General features: G+C 36.1%; 1 protein-coding gene across 1 annotated transcript in view; it reads left to right on the top strand.

Annotated features, from left to right (window-relative positions):
* pamr1b (peptidase domain containing associated with muscle regeneration 1b) overlaps positions 1–22,158 on the top strand; it is a 71,695-nt gene that overhangs the window by 4,306 nt on the left and 45,231 nt on the right. The window contains exon 3 of the mRNA XM_073832287.1: positions 132–205. Within this exon, the coding sequence (XP_073688388.1) occupies positions 132–205 (74 nt within the window). The remainder of the gene's footprint in view (positions 1–131; positions 206–22,158) is intronic.

Below are 22,158 nucleotides of genomic sequence, written 5' to 3'. Positions count from 1 at the left end.
TAGTGTACTTTAAAAATGATTGTAATGTCGGATGAGGCAAATGTTAATAGTTTAGATAGTAAGTTGCTAGATAGTAAGTTGTTGCCATTTTTGTAAATTCTCCCATTTAAGACTATTTCATTTTTCCCCAGGTGGCTCATTTTTTCTGGTGTCTATGGGCTCTCCTGCAGGCAAAACATTCCACTATTGACTTTGACTTCCAAAGGTATGTGACCTTATTTTTCAAATTAATAATCAGTTCCCAATATTTGGCAAACTGAGGTAAAATAGAACATAATTCAAGTTTGGTTTGTGTTTGAAATTTCTGTCAGAGCTGTAGCACAGTGGACTGATTTCACTAATATTGGTGACATATAACCAGTAAAAATTGTTTTGTATGTATTATACAAGAAAAAAAAAAAACACTTTATATCTAAGAAAATAAATCAATATCTTCGCGCACACACACACACACACACACACACACACACACACACACACACACACACGCATGCACGCACACACGCACGCACGCACACACACACGCACACAGGCACACACACACACACACACACACACACACACACACACACACACACACACACACACACACACACACACACACACAGTAAACATTGGTCTAAACCAGAGTTCCTTAGTTAGTTTTCATAGAGGGCCAAATTCTGCCAACAATACCAGGCCAAAGGCCACCGACCATGTTTTGACCAAAATGTTTGCTCTTATTATTTTTATTAATAATATTATTATTGTTGTTGTTGTTGCTGCTGTTTTTGTTTTTATTGTTGTTACAAGATAAATATTCAGATTTTTTTTCGCAGTAGTCCATTTTATTCACAATTATGAACATTTTTGTATTCAGATACAGAAAACTAAATAACTTTGCCTGTTGAATATTAAAAACAAACAAACAAAAATACCTGGATCTTGTCACGCTGTGTGTAGGAACGGGCAACAAGACAAAGTAGTAAAATGCAAAGTCTGTAATAAATCCTCGGGCAGGGAAACAGCAGACAAGGAGACTGGAACGCACACATGAGGTAACATGGGGTGTAACGTTTGATAAAACGATGTTGCCGGACAAGGAAAGCAAACAAACTTATAAAGGGAAGCTAATTACTATGAGAAGTACATTTATTAGATCTGTCCGCTTTAATATTTTTATATATCATATTGTTTTATATTTTATAGAACATAAAAAACATTCCGACATTGTGAAACATTTAATTTAAAAATGTTTCACTTGATTTCATACATTTAGTCAGGAATTATAGTTTGGAAAAAGTCTAACTAGTAAAATGTGTCTAGGTTATGTCACAATAGCACAATAACAATAACAACTAATGTAAGTAAAAAAATGACTTGCTCAGTAGAATGATATCCTCCGCTGGCTCAATCCGTGTATCACATGAGGTAAATTTTGTCTTATTCCTCACAGCGATTCTTCTACTGTTACGATCACCAGCTTGAGTGCCCGTCGTCTCCAGTAGAGGGCACTCCAGCCCGGACTCTGTTTATGCTGTGTGCTCTCTACCTACCATGTATTTTCCTTGTCTGTGTGTCATCCTCTGATTGGTTCCTCTGTTCTATGTGTCTGTTCCCCATTGGTTAGTTTAGTCATGTGTTCCCTAGTGTTTGGTACAAAAGCCACTCCCTTCCCCCTCTGTTTTGCTGATCGTTGTTTAGCCTTCCTAGTTTCCAGTGATTTCTAGTTTCCTTGTGTTTTCGCCTGTTTTCTAGTTTCCTTGTATTTTGATCTCGACTGTTTCAGCGTTTTTGACCCTTGCTACCTGCCCCGACCTTTTTGCCTGTTTTACTGGAATACTCTTTTGGATTTCCTTGATGCTACTGTTTGCTGTTTCTGACCTGGCCTGTTCGACTACGTCTATTAGTAAAAAGCTTGCATTTGGATCCACACTTCAGTCTCCAGACCCATTACGTTACATCTACAAGAAAGTAACCAAGATGAATTTGATGAATATTCACACTTTGTTTACGGAGGTGATGTGGGCATTTACATGGTTTTGCATCTAACATGGGCAATTGTCATATGAATAGCATAGAATAGTAATTTTAGTGTCTTTCGCACTGATAAGAAAAAAAAAAAAACACTGAGCTGCTTCCACCAGAGTGATCACCGACCTCAGGGAGTTAACCAATGGGATCTTTACAAATTGTAAAACCGCCAAACCATCCACTATGGCTTGTCAAGATTTCATTATTTTAGGGTAGTATAAATTGCTTAATTTACACATCTGGGCAAGGAAAAGACTTTCTATCAAAGAAAAAAAGCATGATGCTGCTGACCAGTCCTCTGGAAAAGCTGTCACTATGCATGAATGTTGCCATTCCTAGGACTCCAACACATCCATCCCTCTTTGTTTGAAAACTGCCCTACAAATTTCTCCTCAAACATCTCATCTTCACCTGAACACCCACACGCCTCCCCTGTCTTTGTTGTGACTCTTTCTGCAGCACACACTCACAGCTGTGTCGGTGGAGATAAAGCAGAATAAGGAAAGAAAAAACACTGATAGACAGGTCCAAACAAGCAATGTGCTGTGATCATAAACACACTGCGACTAAGAAATAAATAAATTATGTAAAACAGGAAAGAAACCACTACAACGACACTGACGGCACCATCTTTCTGAGATATAAAAATGTTTTAAAAGAAGAGTTCAGATAAGAGGCAGGACCATTAAAACTGTACAGACTACCAGAAATTTAATCCATTTCGAACACACTCAAACAAACTCATGTGGGACTTTGTGCAGTGTTTCTAGAAGATGTATGAAAGATAAAAACAAACATAAATGTACAGGAGCCTGATTGCAGTTGTTGTTGCAGTGACTGCAGTGTAGTGGTTCTGAGTCACAAAAGAAAGAAGCATGTTTATCAACATTTATCAACCAATCTACAGTTCAGGGCAAAAATCTGGTCAAAATTCATTTGGTGTATTCCAGCCTTAACACTAATTACAGGTGTTTCAGGTTAACAGTTTTTACTTGTGTGAAGGTGCGTTCACGCCATATCGGAATTCACGTTATTACGAGATTCCAACTTGTAAAAAGCGTTCACGTCCTTGTACAACTTGTAATTACAACTTGTGAACTGGGAGTCTTTTGAGAGCTACGACTTTTACCACATGACCGCTGTACCACCTGACCAACGTAGGCTCTGTTTAGGCGTTGATAGCGTTGCCATAGAAAAAGCATAATTCCAAGTCCGAGGACGTGAACAGCTCCAAGTAGAACGTCATGTGTTGTCATCTCGAAATTACGGTAATTACGAAATGGCATGAACGCAGAATGACACATCATGAAAATGTGACTTTTTCTGTGTTTAAGTGCTTTAATCTGGTCCCCAGCGCATCTACCAGCCTAGAAATTGTAAAAAAGTACAACCCAGTAACTTTGTTTTGGTAAGACTTTTTCTGCAAGCATGCGAAAAAAATGAGCGCATCAGATTTTGCTCCCCCATGTGATGTGGAAAGGGGATTTTACTGCCCCGTAATTCATTTTTGCAAATGACAGTGGTGTACTAGTTCTAAAAGTTTGAGCAAAGCAGCTGGACAGACCATAGTGTGACAATTATACCACCTCCAAGCATAATGTTCAGACAGATGCAAATATTATTACCAAGTTAAGGACAAGGCTGAGGATAACTGATCCCAGATTGAAAAAAAAAAAAAGAATAGTGTGAATGGTAGAGAAAGAGCCAAGAAAAAGATACAAGTTGAACTTGAAGGTTAAGGTGTCTGATCACACTTTTACTTTTTGAGGTACAGTGGGCTTTATAGAAAGAAAGAAAACTAAAAAGCCAGACTGGAATTTACTAAAGTGCACATTGACAAGCCACAATGCTTTTGCAAGAAACCTCTAGACCAGTGGTTCTACCCCTACTCTACACATTTTGCATGTCTCCCTTATTTAACACAGCTGATTGAGATCATCAGCTCATTAGGAGATAGATCCATGAACTGCACTAACAAGCTGATGTTTCCATCAGGTGTGTTTAATAAGGGAGACATGCAAAATGTGCAGAGTATGGGTAGAACCACTGGTCTAGAGGATTCTTGGGTCACCCCAGAACCAGGAATGAGAACCACTATATGTCAGTGTTAAGAGAAAGAAAACAACAAAAGAAACAATCCAGGACTGAAGAGGGAAGACGAACGGCACCAAAGTCCAGAGCTACTTCTGCTGTCTGAATCCCAGTCTTTTAAGCCCAAACGCCAATCATAGGTAACACTCCACACCTGTATTCGAGTCACTGCGGCAGTGTCCTTTCCGCATTTGTCCACTAGGTGGTGTTCCGTGATTTTGTCTTTTCCAGAGCGAGACTCGAATACAGGTGTGGAGTGTTACCTATGATTGGCATTTGGGCTTAAAAGACTGGGATTCAGACAGCAGAAGTAGCTCTGGACTTTGGTGTCGTTCGTCTTCCCTCTTCAGTCCTGGATTGTTTCTTTTGTTGTTTTCTTTCTCTTATTTCTACTTAATTTTTGTATTAATTCGATTTATTTCCAATTAAATGTTTATTTGTTAAATTCAGTTTGTGTGTGGCCTCCCCTTACTTTGTAATGTTGCTTCACCCTGAGCCAGGTGGTTGTAACATTATGGGGGCTTGTCTATAAGTTCAGTAAGTTTGGTAAAATAATGTGGTTGAAGAGATAATGGAATGAGTTTGAGTAATAGTTGTTACGTAATATTTTAATTGTTTGGGGGAGTGTTTGCTTGGTACCACACTCAACATTTGGATTTGGATAATTTTGGCTGGGACAGGAGAGAAAAGAATTTACCAGGACTGCATATAAGCCAGTTGTAGAGCGGTAACGCTATTTTTTTTAAATTTTAGTTTATTTTGTTTTTTTTGTTTTTGGTGCATCGGATGTGGGTAGGCAGATTAGCTGCGCTGCATGTGGGCGTACCGAAGACTAGGGTTGAGATATTTAGTTTATGTCTTAGATACGGGACGGCTCTTAATTTCTCCTTGCATTTATAGTGATATTCATTTGGTTTTCGTTTGTTTAATGTTTTCCTCTGGTCTGTGCATTTAAGGACATTTGGTAAAACGGCAACGTTATTTATTGCGGCTTTGAAAAACTAAATAAGTATAGTACATTGACTACCAAAAATTTATAAATTACATGACTTTTTGGCTGCTCCTACAATAGAAGGATTGAATGAGCTTACAAAAGAGCAATTGTGTAAAGTAGTTGAGTACCTTAATTTCGAGGTAGCAGTAACTAAAAGTAAAAAACTAAAGACTTATGATATCGTAAAAGAGAAATTAATAGAGAGGATGATTTTAACTGTAGATACACAATCTGAAGAAGCGTTGTCACCTGAAAGTACTTCAACACCGCTTGTTATGACAGGGATACAGACTGGTTTAACTTTTGAGCAACAATTAGAAATCTTGAATTTGCAGAGTAAGGAACGCAAATTAGATAGACAGCTCGAATAAGAGAAAATGGGAGTGCAAGAAAGAGAACGTGAACGACAATTTGAGAAGTTTAAGAGTGAACAAAGAATTCACAAGGCTAAATTGGCTCGAGGCAGAACGTTTGAAACTAGTTGCTGAGGGGAAAATAGGTAGCGTAAGCATTGACTCCTCGGGTGAGCAGCTGGTTGCAAACACTGCTTTAAATATTACAAATATGGCCAAATTGTTGCCTAAGTTTAATGAGAAAAACTTGAAAAAGCTCAAGAAGTTTTTATTTCACTCTCACCAGTAGATCGAAAAGATTATAAAATCGTGAAAGACACTATTTTAAAAGCTTATGAGCTGGTCCCTGAAGCTTACCATCACCGTTTTAGGGGATGGAGAAATGGAGAAAGACAAACTCATGTGGAAGTTGCGCGAGAGTTCACAAGTCACTTTAATCGCTGGTGCACTTCGTTAGGAGTAGATTCTTTTGACAGTCTTTGTGACTTGATTTTGGAGCAGTTCAAAAATATTGTTCCTGAACGCGGCTGAAGCAGCAGTTTTAGCGGACAAATTCGTGTTGATTCATAAAAATTACAGTGGATATCAAAAAGAGCGCAACTATGAAAATCTAGAACGACCGATGTCAAATGTTTTGTATAGATCTAGGAAAATTGATCCAAATTCCTCATGTAGGTACTGTCTGGAAAAGGGCCAATGTAAAAAAGAATGTCCAGTGTTGAAAAGCAAGTTTAAGTCCACTAAAGCAGTTGGACTTGCGTCAGTTTATTCTTGTACGCCTAGTCAATGATCCTGCGTTAGGGAAATTCCTGACAAAAATCAAAACGCAGATGAGTATGTGGGGAATCAGACAGATTGTGGTCCTTTTATTACGACGGGATTTGTTTCCTTGGTTAAGTGTCCTGTTAAAAAATCTGTCAAGATCTTGCGCAACACTGGGTCTTCAAAATCCTTTCTTTTGGACTTAAATTTTAATTTCTCTTCTGAATCAAGTACAGGGAAGGGTGTTCTTATCCAAGGAATGGGGTTAGACATATTCTTTGCTCCTTTACACAAAATTCAGTTGGACTCTGAACTGGTAAATGGAGAAGTTGAGATTGCGCTATGACCTTCTTTACCCATGGAACGCGTAGATCTAATTTTGGGAAATAATTTGGCCGGAAACCGCGTGTGGCGTGCTGCGTGCTGCGGTACCTCCTGTTGTGAAAACTACTCCAACTTTGTCTGTGGATCCAGATAAGAATGTCCAAGATTTTCCTGACGTTTTCTTTTCCTGTGCTGTAACTCGAGCAATGAGTGCTGGAAAAAAATGTGACCCAAAATTTTCCTTTGACCCATTAGCCAATTTGTCTTTGCTTCGTTCGTCGATCTCCCGTGATGAGCTCATTGCGGCTCAGGAAAAAGATGTTGGGTTAACAACTTTATTTGCGGCTGTTCAATCTAATGATGACATTGAAAGCATAGCTTTTGGTTATTTCATAAAAAACGGCGTTTTGATTCTTAAGTGGCAACGGGTAGCAATCGTGCTTTGGGTGAACCAATATTTCAGATCGGTATTCAAGCCGGATTGCGTGTTTTCGTGCTAAAAATGGCTCATGGCGATGTAGCTGGACACTTGGGGTTTAAGAAAACCTACCATAGCGTAATGCGCTATTTTTTTTTGGCCTTGACTGAAGAGAGATGTGTCAAGTTTAATTAAACATGCCACACATGCCAAATAGTAGAGTTGGGGTACTCGGACTTGTACTCGGACTCGAGTCCAGTCTCGAGTTCAATTTTTAGCGGACTTGGACTTGTCACGGACTTGGATGTATTTTGACTCGGACTTGACTTGTACTCAAGCTTTTCGAACTCGGGAATAATTGCAGAGTCCAGCCGAGTCCAGGGACAGTTGACAGAAATTTTACTGATGCATTATTATGAAAGTGACATTCAGTATTCGCACGTTTAAAAGTCTTGCCAGAACTTGAAAGCCTGCTGGTTTCTTTGCAATGCATACACAAACACCCAAACATGCTCACCGAAAACGCCTCTCAGTCAGCGTGCAAATGCTGAATAAAGTTTTCCTTTGCATGTTATTGCTACACACTTACATGAAAAGTTATGTCAAAATGCACCGTCTTGGAGAGTATTAATGCAAATGCAGTCGGTTTCGTCTTGAGTGAATTTAAACAGTTGGGCGAAATACAGATGTGTCACAAAATATGATCTGTGCATCCGGTCTTAAAGTGACAGCAACGTAAACCTGCTGCAGCAGACTGCGTCATATAAATTTGCCTATTTTATCTCACAATTCAGATTTTTTTTTTATATATGTTGTTTGTATTTTGGACTTTATTACTCAAATTAACTCAACAGAGTTTTCTGAGGGGAAAAATGTCAGAAGTGTGGGATTTAAACTCATGATTTTGAGCTGAGGGGAAAAGGGAGAATGTCATTTCTTATCAAAATTGTGAGATATAATCTCAAAATTGTGAAAATAAAGTCAGAATTTTGAAATATAAACTCAAATTTACTTTTTTTTTTTTTTTTTTTTTTTTTTTTACTCTTTTATTCCATGGCCTCCATAGACTGCTACTTAAAAACTCATTTTCACAGCCTCATTTTCATCCAAGAAAAAAAAAATCAAAATGCCATCTACCCTGTCTAAGGTCTTTCGTCATATAAAACCCAAAATGGCCAAAATCAGAGATAAGAGGTGAATTTTCTGCTCCTCAGGTCTCATTCACCAAGCTTCCTACCCACCCTGTTGAATTTATACATTTACTATATAACAGCAAATAAAGTTAAGTCCTGTCCAGTCCTATAATTTTTTCACATTCTAAAAGCTGTTTCACTCTGAAATATGTTAACAATACATAGGTTATAACTTCTGTTACATGACTTTAAAGTTTGCTGAGCAGGACACTAATTATAATATGGTGTGAAATCAAAAATCCAAATGGCAATATGCAATAGCGGTTTGCTGTTTTACATTTAAATTGTCATTGCCTAATTCTAGTTGTAAAGGTTAAAACAAGGTTAAGATACTGAAAAACAGTGGTGTTTAGTTGGACTCGGACTCGATCCATTTGGACTCGGACTTGAGTCCGACTCGCCCCATTTTGGACATTTTCGACTTAGGTGGACTCGACCCAACACTACCAAATAGCAGGCAAACCTAATGAGGTACTAGCCCCTGCGCCGTTCTACCCCATCCCTGCTGTGAGCAATCCTATTGAATATCAAATTATTGATTGTGTGGGTCCGTTAAGTACGTCTAAAGCTGGTTCTACCTACATATTAACGGTAATGTGTCAGACAACTCCCTACCCTGCTGCTTATCCTTTACAGAAAATAACCACTAAGTTCAGTTGTGAAGGCTCTGTCTCAATTAATTTCAGTGTTTGGTATTCCAAAGATTATCCAAACTGACAGAGGAACTAACTTCACATCCCACATATTTGCACAGGTATTACAACAACTGCGTGTGAAACATCAAAAAAGTAGTTTCATTTCATCCAGAGAGTCAGGGATCTCTCGAACGTTTCCATCAAACGTTAAAGCAGGTGTTGAGGGCATACTGCAATGAACTGCATAAAGATTGGGAAGAGGGACTCCCATGGTTAATGTTAGCAGCGCGCAAAGTTGTTCAAGAGAGTTTGGGTTTCAGCCCTAAAGATTTGGTTTTTGGACACAAAGTAAGAGGTCCACTAGCACTCTTGATGAATGATGTTACTGAAACTGAACCGCCAGTAAATCTTTTGGACTATGTGAATGTCTTCCGACGTCGATTATATTTGACAGGTAAATTAGCCCGTGGAAACCTAGGTAAAGCACAGTTGAAAATGAAAACCTGGTTTGATCGTCGATCTGAGCGCCGCGAATTTAGTCCTGGAGATCAAGTTTTAATGTTGCTACCTGTTACTGGATCATCTTTCTTGGCAAGATTTGCTGGACCTTACAGTGTTGTTAAACGTATATCGGACCAAAATTATATTGTGTCGACTCCGAATAGGAGAAAATCTACCCAACTTTGTCACGTAAATTTGTTAAAACCGTACTTTTGTCGTGTAGGTGAGAATGCTGTCCCTGGTGCTAAAATCAAGCCAGTGGCTTTGGTTGCAGAGGTGAGTAGTTCCTCAGTGAGTACGGCTACAAATGTCAATGAAGGAGAGAGGAGTCCACCTGATTGTATCGTTCAGTTCGAGTTTCTAATTCGGAGACTAAATTGGATGATATGTTGAAAGATTTGACTAAAGAAAATTGCCAACAATTGATCGATTTGATAACTGACTTCCCGTCACTCTTTTCAGATACTCCCTCGTGTACTGACTTAATATATCATGACATCGACGTTGGTAATTCTTTGCCCATCCAACAAAGGTTTTATTGTGTTTCGCCCGAGAAACAGGAATTTTTAGAAACTGAAGTTAAGTATCTGTTAAAAACCAGCCTTGCGAAGCCTTCTTATTCAAGTTTTGCATCACCGTGCATTCTGGTTGCGAAGCCAGATAAGACATACAGGTTTTGCACAGATTATAGAAAATTAAATAGCGTCACCAAGCCCAATTCATTTCCGCTTCCACGAGTGGAAGATTGCGTTGGCTCCGTGGGTTCAGCTAAGTTTGTAACAAAGATTGATCTTCTGAAGGGGTATTATCAAGTTCCTTTAACTCCTCGAGCACAAGAAGTTTCTGCTTTTATCACTCCATCTTGGCTATACTCCTACAACGTAATGAGCTTCGGTTTAAGAAACGCTCCGGCTACCTTCCTGTGCCTGATGAACAGGGTGGTCTCAGGGCTGGAAGGGTGTGCTGTGTACTTGGATGATGTTGTTGTATATAGTCAGACTTGGGATGAACACCTTTGTCGTTTGCGTGCTTTGTTTATTCGTCTTGTAGAAGCCAAGCTAACAATCAATTTAGTGAAGTGTGAATTTGCAGAAGCCACGGTAACTTAATTGGGAAAAGTAGTGGGTCAGGGAGAGGTGCGTCCGGTACGGGCGAAGGTGCAAGCTGTTGATGGCTTCCCTGCTCCTACCACTAAAAAGGAGTTGATGAGATTTTTGGGGATGATTGGGTATTACCGCAGTTCTTGACTGTAGTGGCCCCGCTTACAGATCTGTTAAAGACCAAACGTACGTTTGAGCGGTCTTCAAATTGTCAACGGGCGTTTGAAAATGCGAAACTTCTATTAAGTACTGCTCCTGTTTTAGTTGCGCCTCGGTGGAACCGAGCGTTTCAGATCCAAGTAGATGCCAGCCAGGTGGGTGCAGGAGCTGTTTTACTACCAAAAGATGAGGATGGAGTTGATCATCCAGTTAGTTTCTTTTCTAAGAAATTTAATTCATACCAACTAAATTACTCCACAATTGAGAAAGAAACCTTGGCTTTGGTGTGGGCATTGCAACACTTCGATGTGTATGTAAGAGGTGGTGCAAGGCCTGTAGTTGTATTTTCAGATTACAATCATTGTGAAGTCCTTACCAACGACTTATTCATTGGGATCTTTTATTACAACCATACAGCTTAGATATTCGCCATATTCGAGGACGAGATAATGTTATGGGGGATGTTTTTTCTCGTTCTCCGGTTGATGAATAAGAACTGTCATTCTATGTATTTGCCCTTTCTCATAGTTGTTTAGTGTTTTCAAGGGGCCTGAACATACTGAACAATGGAGTAGGGGTAGGTGCTGAGATTAGAGGGGGTAAGTGAGATTTGTATAGGAGCCCTCAAATTTGCATTGTCAGTGTAAACTTGTTTGATTGTGTATTTAGTGTTGTTTTTGATTATTATTATTATTATTATTATTATTATTATTATTATTATTATTATTGGTGTTTACAGAGTTCCCTTTCAGGGCCTCTGTTTTAAGAGGGGAGGTGTTACGGCCACAGTGTCCTTTCCGCATTTGTCCACTAGGTGGTGTTCCGTGATTTTGTCTTTTCCAGAGCGAGACTCAAATACAGGTGTGGAGTGTTACCTATGATTGGCGTTTGGGTTTAAAAGACTGGGATTCAGACAGCAGAAGTAGCTCTGGACTTTGGTGCCATTCGTCTTCCCTCTTCAGTCCTGGATTGTTTTTTTTGTTTTTGTTTTTTTTGTTATTTATTCTTAATTTTTGTATTAATTTGATATTAACCCTCTGGGGTCTGAGGGTGTTTTGGGGCCCTGAAGAAGTTTTGACATGCCCTGACATTTGTGTTTTTTTCAGTATCTTAAAAAAATATAAATGGCTAAAGTCTGATTATATTGTAATCAGCACATATTGGGCTACAATAATATGCAAGCAACATGAATATACAAGTTTGTGTTTTTGAGAAAACTAGTTTTTCACTAACCACGCATAAATGTAAAGTTTTGAAGTCACTGAAATAAGGCTATGAAACACATACAGAACATTTGTTAACGAGACTTTTGAGAATTGTATGGGGTAGGCTAGAATTTTTTCAACCAAATGATGTGAAAATCATCTCGTGCACTCGTTCAGAGAAAACAATATATTGATGTAAATTTTCTAAAACATGTTTTGTGATCGAAAGGGATTATTCATAGGTGTGGCAATGACCCATGAATATTTAGCAATTCACACCTGAGAGACAAAAGAGCCCTCCCTAATGGCCCCATCAATGACTGACTTGACTAGCATGTAAAAAAACAATTTTTGAGTTTTAGATTATTTGTATTTTATTTACAACACAGCATAATCAAAACATACATAATGAAGGTCAACGACACATTATTGAGCTCCCTGATCTAACCACACAGATGTGCACAGACTTTGTGGCATTTCTGAAAACTTTTTCTGAATTCAGTTCAACAAATGAAACAAGTAAATCTTACCTGATATTAAAGTGCGTGCACAATTTCTGTATTTGTACTGTATTTTTATCTGTATCATCTAAAGTTTGTACAGCGCTCTCAGAGGAAAACTGTTTGAAGAGACTCAAGGGAAAGACAGCAGGATTCATCTGTTGAGCAGGTTTCAGATCACTAAAAAACAACAAAAACAAAACATCTGTGAGCCTATTCATATCAGGAGCATCTATAATAAATAAATAAATAAACACACACACACACACACACACACACACACACACACACACACACACACACACACACACACACTTCCAGGCAAAGGTTTGGACACACTTCCCTTTTAAAGAGAATGACTGGTAGAGTATATAGTCATAGACTCTAGCATTTGTGCTAATGTAAAAAAGGACATATAATATCTGAGAAACTAATAATTATTGTTTAGCACTATATTACTAATAAACGTGATGTAAACATACATTCTGTGTAAGCACGCATATTACTTTTACACCCTACTGTTATACAATAAAATAAATAAATATGATCCAGTCATAAACATATCGTCATAAATGCATCTTACAGTCATAAACGCATCGTTTTCTAGAACATTAAAAATATCCTGGCATCGTGAGAGATGCAATGCATTCAAATGTACTTCATAATGTTTCATTATGTATATAGTCAGGAATTATAGTTTGGAATAAGTCTAACTAGTAAAATGTGTACACGTTTTGTCAAAGTAAATAACAGCAAAAACAAGTAGGCAAACAAAAGTAAGACTTACTCATGGAAATGTCTCCTCCTGCTGGGTTTGCGTCGCATCGCGTCCTTCTTCTGATCGAGGTAAATATAAGTTTTATTCCTCACGGCACGTCTTCTTTCAGAAACGAACTGTAACCAAGATGAACTTGAAAAGTCATGTTGCTTTGTTTGCGGTGATGTGGGAGTTTCCTCGCATACAGATACTCCGGTGTTCTGAAATATTCGGTGCCTGATATTTTCTGTGACACTGGGCAGAGCTAACATGAATATTCATGAGTTTCCTGTTTCATGTTAAAGCACCACTAAAATTTGTAGTGCTCCTTGGACCATATAAACTGTTTTCGTTAACATAAATTAATTTAATTTCAGCGTCGAACTAACTTAAGTTTTTTTTTAATTCCTTTTATTTTTTATTCCTTTAGATTGTTGATTTAATTTGTAGATTGTGTGCTGTAAATTTGATTTAATATAATTTATTATGATAATTTAATTTAATTTAATTTAAGGACATGTTCTAACTAATGAGCCAACAGGAATTTATAGCACAGCGTTTTAGTGCCACGTAAAAAAAATCTAAAATAACGAGATTAAGGTCGTAATATTTCGAGAATAAAGACGAAGTATACGAGAATGAAGTCGAAATACTACGAGAATAAAGTCCAAATACTACAAAAATAAAGCCGGAATATTACGAGAATAAAGCCGAAATGTTTCAAGAATTTAAATCATAGAAATTAAAGTTATAACTCAGTTAAGTTGAGAGTATAGCCTATTTTGCGCATGCAAAGGCCAGGATTGATGCCTCCGAGCGACCGCATCATTTTACCGGGATGAGGAAGAGCCAATTTTACTGACTTGCGAAAACAGCTTAATATAAAAAATATATGATATTTATTAACAGACTGAACAGGACCAACTTTTTATTAAGTTCATACACCCAATGGACATTCCTTTGGGGGGCGCTAGCTCTCTTATTTGACTATTTTTAATACATGACAATTATATACACTAAATGCTTTTCTTACTTAGACTTTTTGTCTTGTTTTCAGCTAAAATATCTAACAATTTTTAAATCAAGAAGGATATTCTAGTAAAAAAAATTGTCTTGTTTTTAGTAAGAACAAGTCGACATTAAGTGAGTTTTTGCTTAGAAAAAGCTAAATTATCTGCCATTGGGTAAGCAAATAAACAAGACACAAAAAAGTAAGTTTTTTTTTTTTTTTTTTTGCAGTGTATGTGGGATTATTAAAATAAATAATACCTTGTGTCATACTCACGGGGACAGTATGCTGGGAAATAATATTTAATGTCTTTGATCACATTCGTTGTTTGTAAAATAAAACATTTCTAATATAAAGTCTCATCTTTCAAAATCTTTGAAAACTCTTATCAAAATTCTTTGTGAAAATTCCTCCACCTGCTCCGCAAACATGTCTGTGGCGTCCAATCTTTTATTCCCCACATTTTTTTATTAAATTAAATAATATTTTGATTTTATTCTTGTAATATTTTGACATTATTATCGTAATATTTCATATTTATTCTCATAATATTTTGACTATATTATCGACATATTAATCTTGTAATCTTATTTATTTTTTTTTTTTTTACGTGGCACTAAAACGCCATCGTAAAAAACGCTGTGCTATATTTAAGTCATTTTGTTTTGTGCTGATGTTTTACTTCGAGAGTCTGTAAACCTGTTGATAACTGGTAAATGCATCTTTGATGGCAAAATGAAATTTCCACTGTGATATTTCTGTCGTTCCTTATTTTTGGCTTAGTTGGTAGCATACATAACTTCAACCAGACTTTAATATTAAATTAATGGTTCTATTAATGTTTCTCTTTTTCATGAATTCATTAATGGTGAAGTCAGAGTGTGCACAAATAAAAGTACACACTTAACAGTTTCCAATGATGTATAGCTCTAATTTGTATGACTGAAACCGACAGAGTAATTTTAGTGTATTTTGCATTGATCTTAAAAAAAGTAAGCTGGTCACGCCGGCGTGACGGCCGGCCCCAGAGGGTTAATTCGATTTAAAAGTTTATTTGTTAAATTCAGTTTGTGTGTGGCCTCCCCTTACTTTGTAATGTTGCTTCACCCTGAGCCAGGTCGTTGCAACAGTCAGGTAAAGATATAGGTTTTTAATCTAGATTTAAACTGACAGAGTGTGTCTGCCTCCTAAACGATGAGGAGATTGTTCCAAAGTTTGGTCATTAGATAAAAAAAAAAAAAAGATCTACTATGGAGTGAAAACCGTAGGGATGGGGGGGAAATTAATTCACATATGAATCACGATTCAGTCTTCTAGCGATTTACATCAATTCACAATTTTCTAGTTAATATAATAATAATAATAGACCTGATGATAATAATAGCATGATGTTGTCGGAACAAAACAGCAACAGCAATGGAGGAGGAAATGCAAATGCATCCTCCCCCATTTTCAGCGAGAGCAGGAGTTTGGAAAAAAAATATTCATTTTTGATCTTTTTGTTATTAGGGAAGTAGGGATGCACCCAAATCCGAAAACGAACAACATGTACTATGGAACCACTAAAAGGACATAATAAGCGGCTTGCTAGCGGTAGCCTGTTACATTACATAATATACAATTTCACTTAGCACATAAAGGGACCAAGGAGATATGACTGATAGAACGATGGCGAATGATTTGCAGATCCTGAGCACGACTGACAAACATCTAATCTTGTCAAATGTATGGTAAGTACTGCCGCTCCATAATATACACTTAGTACTTATGATTGCAAATCTCGAAAGTGAAAGTAAAAATCGAGCATATCAATAATGGCAGATTCAGGCACATCTCTAATTGGAAATGTAATATATATATATATATATATATATATATATATATATATATATATATAATATAATATTATTAAGTTGGCTTGGGAAAGCCAACTTACTGAAATCCTATTTAAACTTCTTCTTCTTCTTCTTCTTCTTCTTCTTCTTCTTCTTCTTCTTCTTCTTCTTCTTCTTCTTCTTATTATTATTATTATTATTATTATTTTTCTGACCGCAAAATATTTAGACACCTACTCCTCCTAGACCGTTCAAGCTACATACTCCAAACTCGGGTCAGATCTTCATACTGTTCTGACTTAGATTGCTATATCTTTTCAGACTGGTTTGAGTTATGGTTTTCTTAAAAATTAATATTAAAAATCATAAAAAGTCCCATAGACTTTCATTGACCAAAAGTCCATGTCTGTTTGAACTGTGTTTAATGTAAACTGCTAGAAGCCATTGATACTCAATTAAGCTTTAAGCTATCTATCTATCTATCTATCTATCTATCTATCTATCTATCTATCTATCTATCTATCTATCTATCTATCTATCTATCTATCTATCTATCTATCTATCTATCTATCTATCTATCTATCTATCTTCAAACCTAATCTATCTATCTATCTATCTATCTATCTATCTATCTATCTATCTATCTATCTATCTATCTATCTATCTTCAAACCTAATCTATCTATCTATCTATCTATCTATCTATCTATCTATCTATCTATCTATCTATCATCTATCTATCTATCTATCTATCTATCTATCTATCTATCTATCTATCTATCTATCTATCTATCTATCTATCTATCTATCTTCAAACCTAATCTATCTATCTATCTATCTATCTATCTATCTATCTATCTATCTATCTATCTATCTATCTATCTATCTATCTATCTATCTATCTATCTATCTATCTATCTACAAACCTAATCTATCTATCTATCTATCTATCTATCTATCTATCTATCTATCTATCTATCTATCTATCTATCTATCTATCTATCTATCTATCTATCTACAAACCTAATCAATCAATCTATCTATCTATCTATCTATCTATCTATCTATCTATCTATCTATCTATCTATCTATCTATCTATCTATCTATCATCTATCTATCTATCTATCTATCTATCTATCTATCTATCTATCTATCTATCTATCTATCTATCTATCTATCTATCTATCTATCTACAAACCTAATCAATCAATCTATCTATCTACCTATCTACCTATCTACCTATCGATCTATCGATCTATCTATCTATCTATCTATCTATCTATCTATCTATCTATCTATCTATCTATCTATCTATCTATCTATCTATCTATCTATCTATCTATAAACCTAATCTATCTATCTATCTATCTATCTATCTATCTATCTATCTATCTATCTATCTATCTATCTATCTATCTATCTATCTATCTATCTATATATCTATGTATCTATCTATCTATCTATAAACCTAATCTATCTATCTATCTATCTATCTATCTATCTATCTATCTATCTATCTATCTATCTATCTATCTATCTATCTATCTATCTATCTATCTATCTATCTACAAACCTAATCTATCTATCTATCAATCTATCAATCTATCAATCATCTATCTATCTATCTATCTATCTATCTATCTATCTATCTATCTATCTATCTATCTATCTATCTATCTATCTATCTATCTATCTATCTATCTACAAACCTAATCTATCTATCTATCTATCTATCTATCTATCTATCTATCTATCTATCTATCTATCTATCTATCTATCTATCTATCTATCTATCTATCTATCTATCTACAAACCTAATCTATCTATCAATCTATCAATCTATCTATCTATCTATCTATCTATCTATCTATCTATCTATCTATCTATCTATCTATCTATCTATCTATCTATCTACAAACCTAATCTATCTATCAATCTATCAATCTATCTATCTATCTTCAAACCTAACCTATCTATCTATCTATCTATCTATCTATCTATCTATCTATCTATCTATCTATCTATCTACAAACCTAATCTATCTATCTATCTATCTATCTATCTATCTATCTATCTATCTATCTATCTATCTATCTATCTATCTATCTATCTATCTATCTATCTTCAAACCTAACCTATCTATCTACAAACCTAATCAATCTATCTATCTATCTATCTATCTATCTATCTATCTATCTATCTATCTATCTATCTATCTATCTATCTATCTATCTATCTATCTATCTATCTATCTATCTATCTTCAAACCTTATCTTTCTATCTTTCTATCTTTCTATCTATCTATCTATCTATCTATCTATCTATCTATCTTGCTAGTCATGCTAAAATCATGTTAGCGACTTGCTAGTCATGCCAGAATCATGCTAGCGACTTGCTAGTCATGCTAAAATCATGCTAGCGACTTGCTAGTCATGCTAAAATAATGCTAAAATCATGTTAGCGACTTGCTAGTCATGCTAAAATAATGATAAAATCATGCTAGCGACTTGCTAGTCATGCTAAAATCATGCTAGCGACTTGCTAATCGTGCTAAAATCATGCTAGCGACTTGCTAGTCATGCTAAAATCATGTTAGCGACTTGCTAGTAATGCTAACAATCATGCTAGCGACTTGCTAGTCATGCTAAAATAATGCTAAAATCATGCTAATGACTTGCTAGTCATGTTAAAAATCATGCTAGCGACTTGCTAGTCGTGCTAAAATCATGCTAGCGACTTGCTAGTCGTGTTAAAATCATGCTAGCGACTTGCTAGTCGTGCTAAAATCATGCTAGCGACTTGCTAGTCATGTTAAAAATCATGCTAGCGACTTGCTAGTCTTGCTAAAATCATGCTAGCGACTTGCTAGTCATGCTAGAATCATGCTACTGACTTGCTAGTCATGTTAAAGTCATGCTGGTGACTTGCTAGTCATGTTATAATCTTGCTAGCGACTTGCTTGTCTAAAATCATGTTAGCTACTTGCTAGTAATGCTAAAATCATGTTAGCGATTTGCTAGTAATGCTAAAATCATGCTAACGATTTGCTAGTCATGTTAAAAATCATGCTAGCGACTTGCTAGTCTTGCTAAAATACTGCTAGCGACTTGCTACTCTTGCTAAAATCATGCTAGCGACTTGCTAGTCATGTTAAAATCATGCTAGCGACTTGCTAGTCATGCTAGAATCATGCTAGCGACTTGCTAGTCTTGTTAAAATCATGCTAGTGACTTGCTAGTAATGCTAAAATCATGGTAGCGACTTGCTAGTCATGCTAGCGACTTGCTAGTCATGTTAAAATAATGCTAAAATCATGCTAGCGACTTGCTAGTCATGCTAAAATCATGTTAGCGACTTGCTAGTCATGCTAAAATCATGCTAGCGACTTGCTAGTCGTGCTAAAATCCTGCTAACGACTTGCTAGGCATGCTAAAATCATGCTAGCGACTTGCTAGTCATGGTAAAATCATGCTAGCGACTTGCTAGTCATGCTAAAAATCATGTTAACGACTTACTAGTAATGCTAAAATCATTCTAGCGACTTGCTAGTCATGCTAAAATCATGCTAGCGACTTGCTAGTCGTGCTAAAATCCTGCTAACGACTTGCTAGGCATGCTAAAATCATGCTAGCGACTTGCTAGTCATGGTAAAATCATGCTAGCGACTTGCTAGTCATGCTAAAAATCATGTTAACGACTTACTAGTAATGCTAAAATCATTCTAGCGACTTGCTAGTCATGCTACAATCATGCTAGCGACTTGTTTGTCTTGCTAAAATCATGCTAGTGACTTGCTAGTCATGCTAAAATCATGCTAGTGACTTGCTAGTCATGCTAGAATCTTGCTAGTGACTTGCTAGTCATGTTATAATCATGCTAGCGACTTGTTAGTAATGCTAAAATCATGTTAGTGACTTGCTAGTAATGTTAAAATCATGCTAGCAACTAGCTAATCATGCTAGCAACATGTTAGAAACATGCTAGTAACAACCCTGGGTATCCTAGTAACCACATAGCAACACCTTAGCAACCACCCCGGGTACCCTAGCAACTGCATAGCAACACCTTAGCAACAACCCCTGGAACCCTAGCAACCGCATAGCAACACCTTAGCAACCACCCTGGGTACCTTAGCAACTGCATAGCAACACCTTAGCATCTATTCACATTCAAACTATTTATATCTTCTAACTATTTATATCTATAAATCTATCTATTTTCAAACTATTTATATCTATCTAGCCTATCTATCTTCAAACTTTATTAATCAAACTAAAACTATTTCAAACTGAAAACCTTTAAACTTTCTTTAAACTAAAAGCTTTTAAAACTACTTAAAACTTACTGGCTAGGCTTTCTCAAGCCAACTTAAAGTTTGCTAACAAACTTTTTATCTAGTTATATTATTATTATTTTTTTATTAGGAAGTTAATAGTTAATAGCAAACACTGATTTCTTGAGTCAGGACTACCCATACAATAGACAGGTGTTTTTTGTATTAAAATATTGGTGCGTTTGTGCACAAACAATTTGATGAAAAATCATGATTCGGGATTAAATCCTATCATGCGGTACCAAAAGGTTTTCACCCTTAGAAAACATTATCAAAACCTCCCATAAATGTACGTGAGATATCTACACGCGAGCACTATTAATACTATTAATTGCATTATTAATACAGTCAAACTTGGGCTCCAAAAACCATTTTGTTACCCATAATAGCTATGATAACAGATAATAGCTTCATTGTTAAAGCAGAAAATAGGTTTAACGCTTGTACTCACTGGTTTGATTTTGCAGTGAGAGGTCCAAAAAAGTACAACAACAAAAAACTCTGAAAGTGATAACATAACAAATACAGTTAGGAACAAGTATTTTATAGTGCATATCAGGGATGGGCAACTTTGGTCCTGGAGGGCCTTTTGACACTGTTTTCACTCCATCGTTAGAGTCCTATTATTATTATTTTTTTTGCCTGTGTCATTTTAATTTGTTTTATCTTATTTATTTTACTATTATTATAATTTTTTATGTTCTGTTGAATCAAATATCAAAAGCATTTTTATTTTTAAATATGGAATAAACCATGTAAATTTTAATTACTTTTGTCTGTTTTAAAGAAAATCAGTGTTTTGTTTGTGTTCACAGATTTTTTATATGTTTGTGTTGTGCTCAGTTTCTGGTGGGTTTTGTTGTCTCATGCTTTAAGATTTTTTTTATTTTTATCTCTCTGTTAAACACTCAATTTTCTTTTTGTTCTCTTGCTACAATATGCTAAAAGTAATGAAAGTCAGACATATTTCAAGATAATACAGACATATTTCAAGAATCAAGCGTAGTGTCAGTTCTGGCAGGTCACGGTAGTCAAGCTCGCATCAGCTAACTCTTAGCTGATCCACGTCTACCTATGGGGATGTGACACCTATCACAGCATCCTTTAGTTTTGTCACCAGCTTTAGTGTTGCTCAATAGCGAACTCCATCCCCAGCTCCTCCTTTTGTTCAGTCAAGATTCTGCCTTCTGATTCTCTTTTGAATTTAACTAGTTTTAAAAATGTTTACATTAAATAATTGCACATTAATGACATCTGCAATACATTTATGTTGGTTCTATTCCCTAGAAGGGTTATTGCTGCTCTCCCTGCTCTTATTCATGCTAGGCTGCATGGATGTGCAGGAAGTTCTTGCCCAGAACAGAACCATACCGCCAATCCAAACTGTATGCTAATGTCAGTCATCTTTGACGACAGTGGTCCTGACAGAATTGAGCTTTTCTCTAGTTAAGTTGTTAGTAGCTTTATTAATAATTTGTACTGACAGTTGTTGTGGATAATGTAAGGGTTTTCCTTTTATAAAAATATTAGGCATTGATACATCATTTTCTCTGTCTCAATCTTTTTAAGGTATGCCATGGATCGATTCAACTACTACTTTGAGAAGAAGCAAGAGTTCTTCGGAATGAAGCTTCCATAATTCTTCTATCGGAAGAATTTTATAAAAACGCATTTAATTGCTTCTATTTTTGTTCACATTTTCATTTTTAATTACAAACCTACAGGACGATATAGGCTTCTGCATTTATTTTGAAGAGAACAGATGAACAGATGGGACTGCTTAACTTTTCATGTTGAACACCACAACCCGCAGAGACAGCGATTTTAATATATTCTCATTTTTATGACCAATATTGATTCGTAAATCCCAGTCGATCTTTTGGTCTATGCTGTTGTCAGTTAATGAACAGTACACAGTACGGCTTCCAATCCAGTAAATCGCAATAGATAAGTTTTGTTACTTTTGATATGAAACA

The sequence above is a fragment of the Garra rufa genome, chromosome 25 (genome assembly GCF_049309525.1).
Source record: "Garra rufa chromosome 25, GarRuf1.0, whole genome shotgun sequence".
Taxonomy (NCBI): domain Eukaryota; kingdom Metazoa; phylum Chordata; class Actinopteri; order Cypriniformes; family Cyprinidae; genus Garra; species Garra rufa.
The sequence above is the reverse complement of the archived record's forward strand: the minus strand, read 5'-3'. Positions and strand labels throughout refer to the sequence as shown.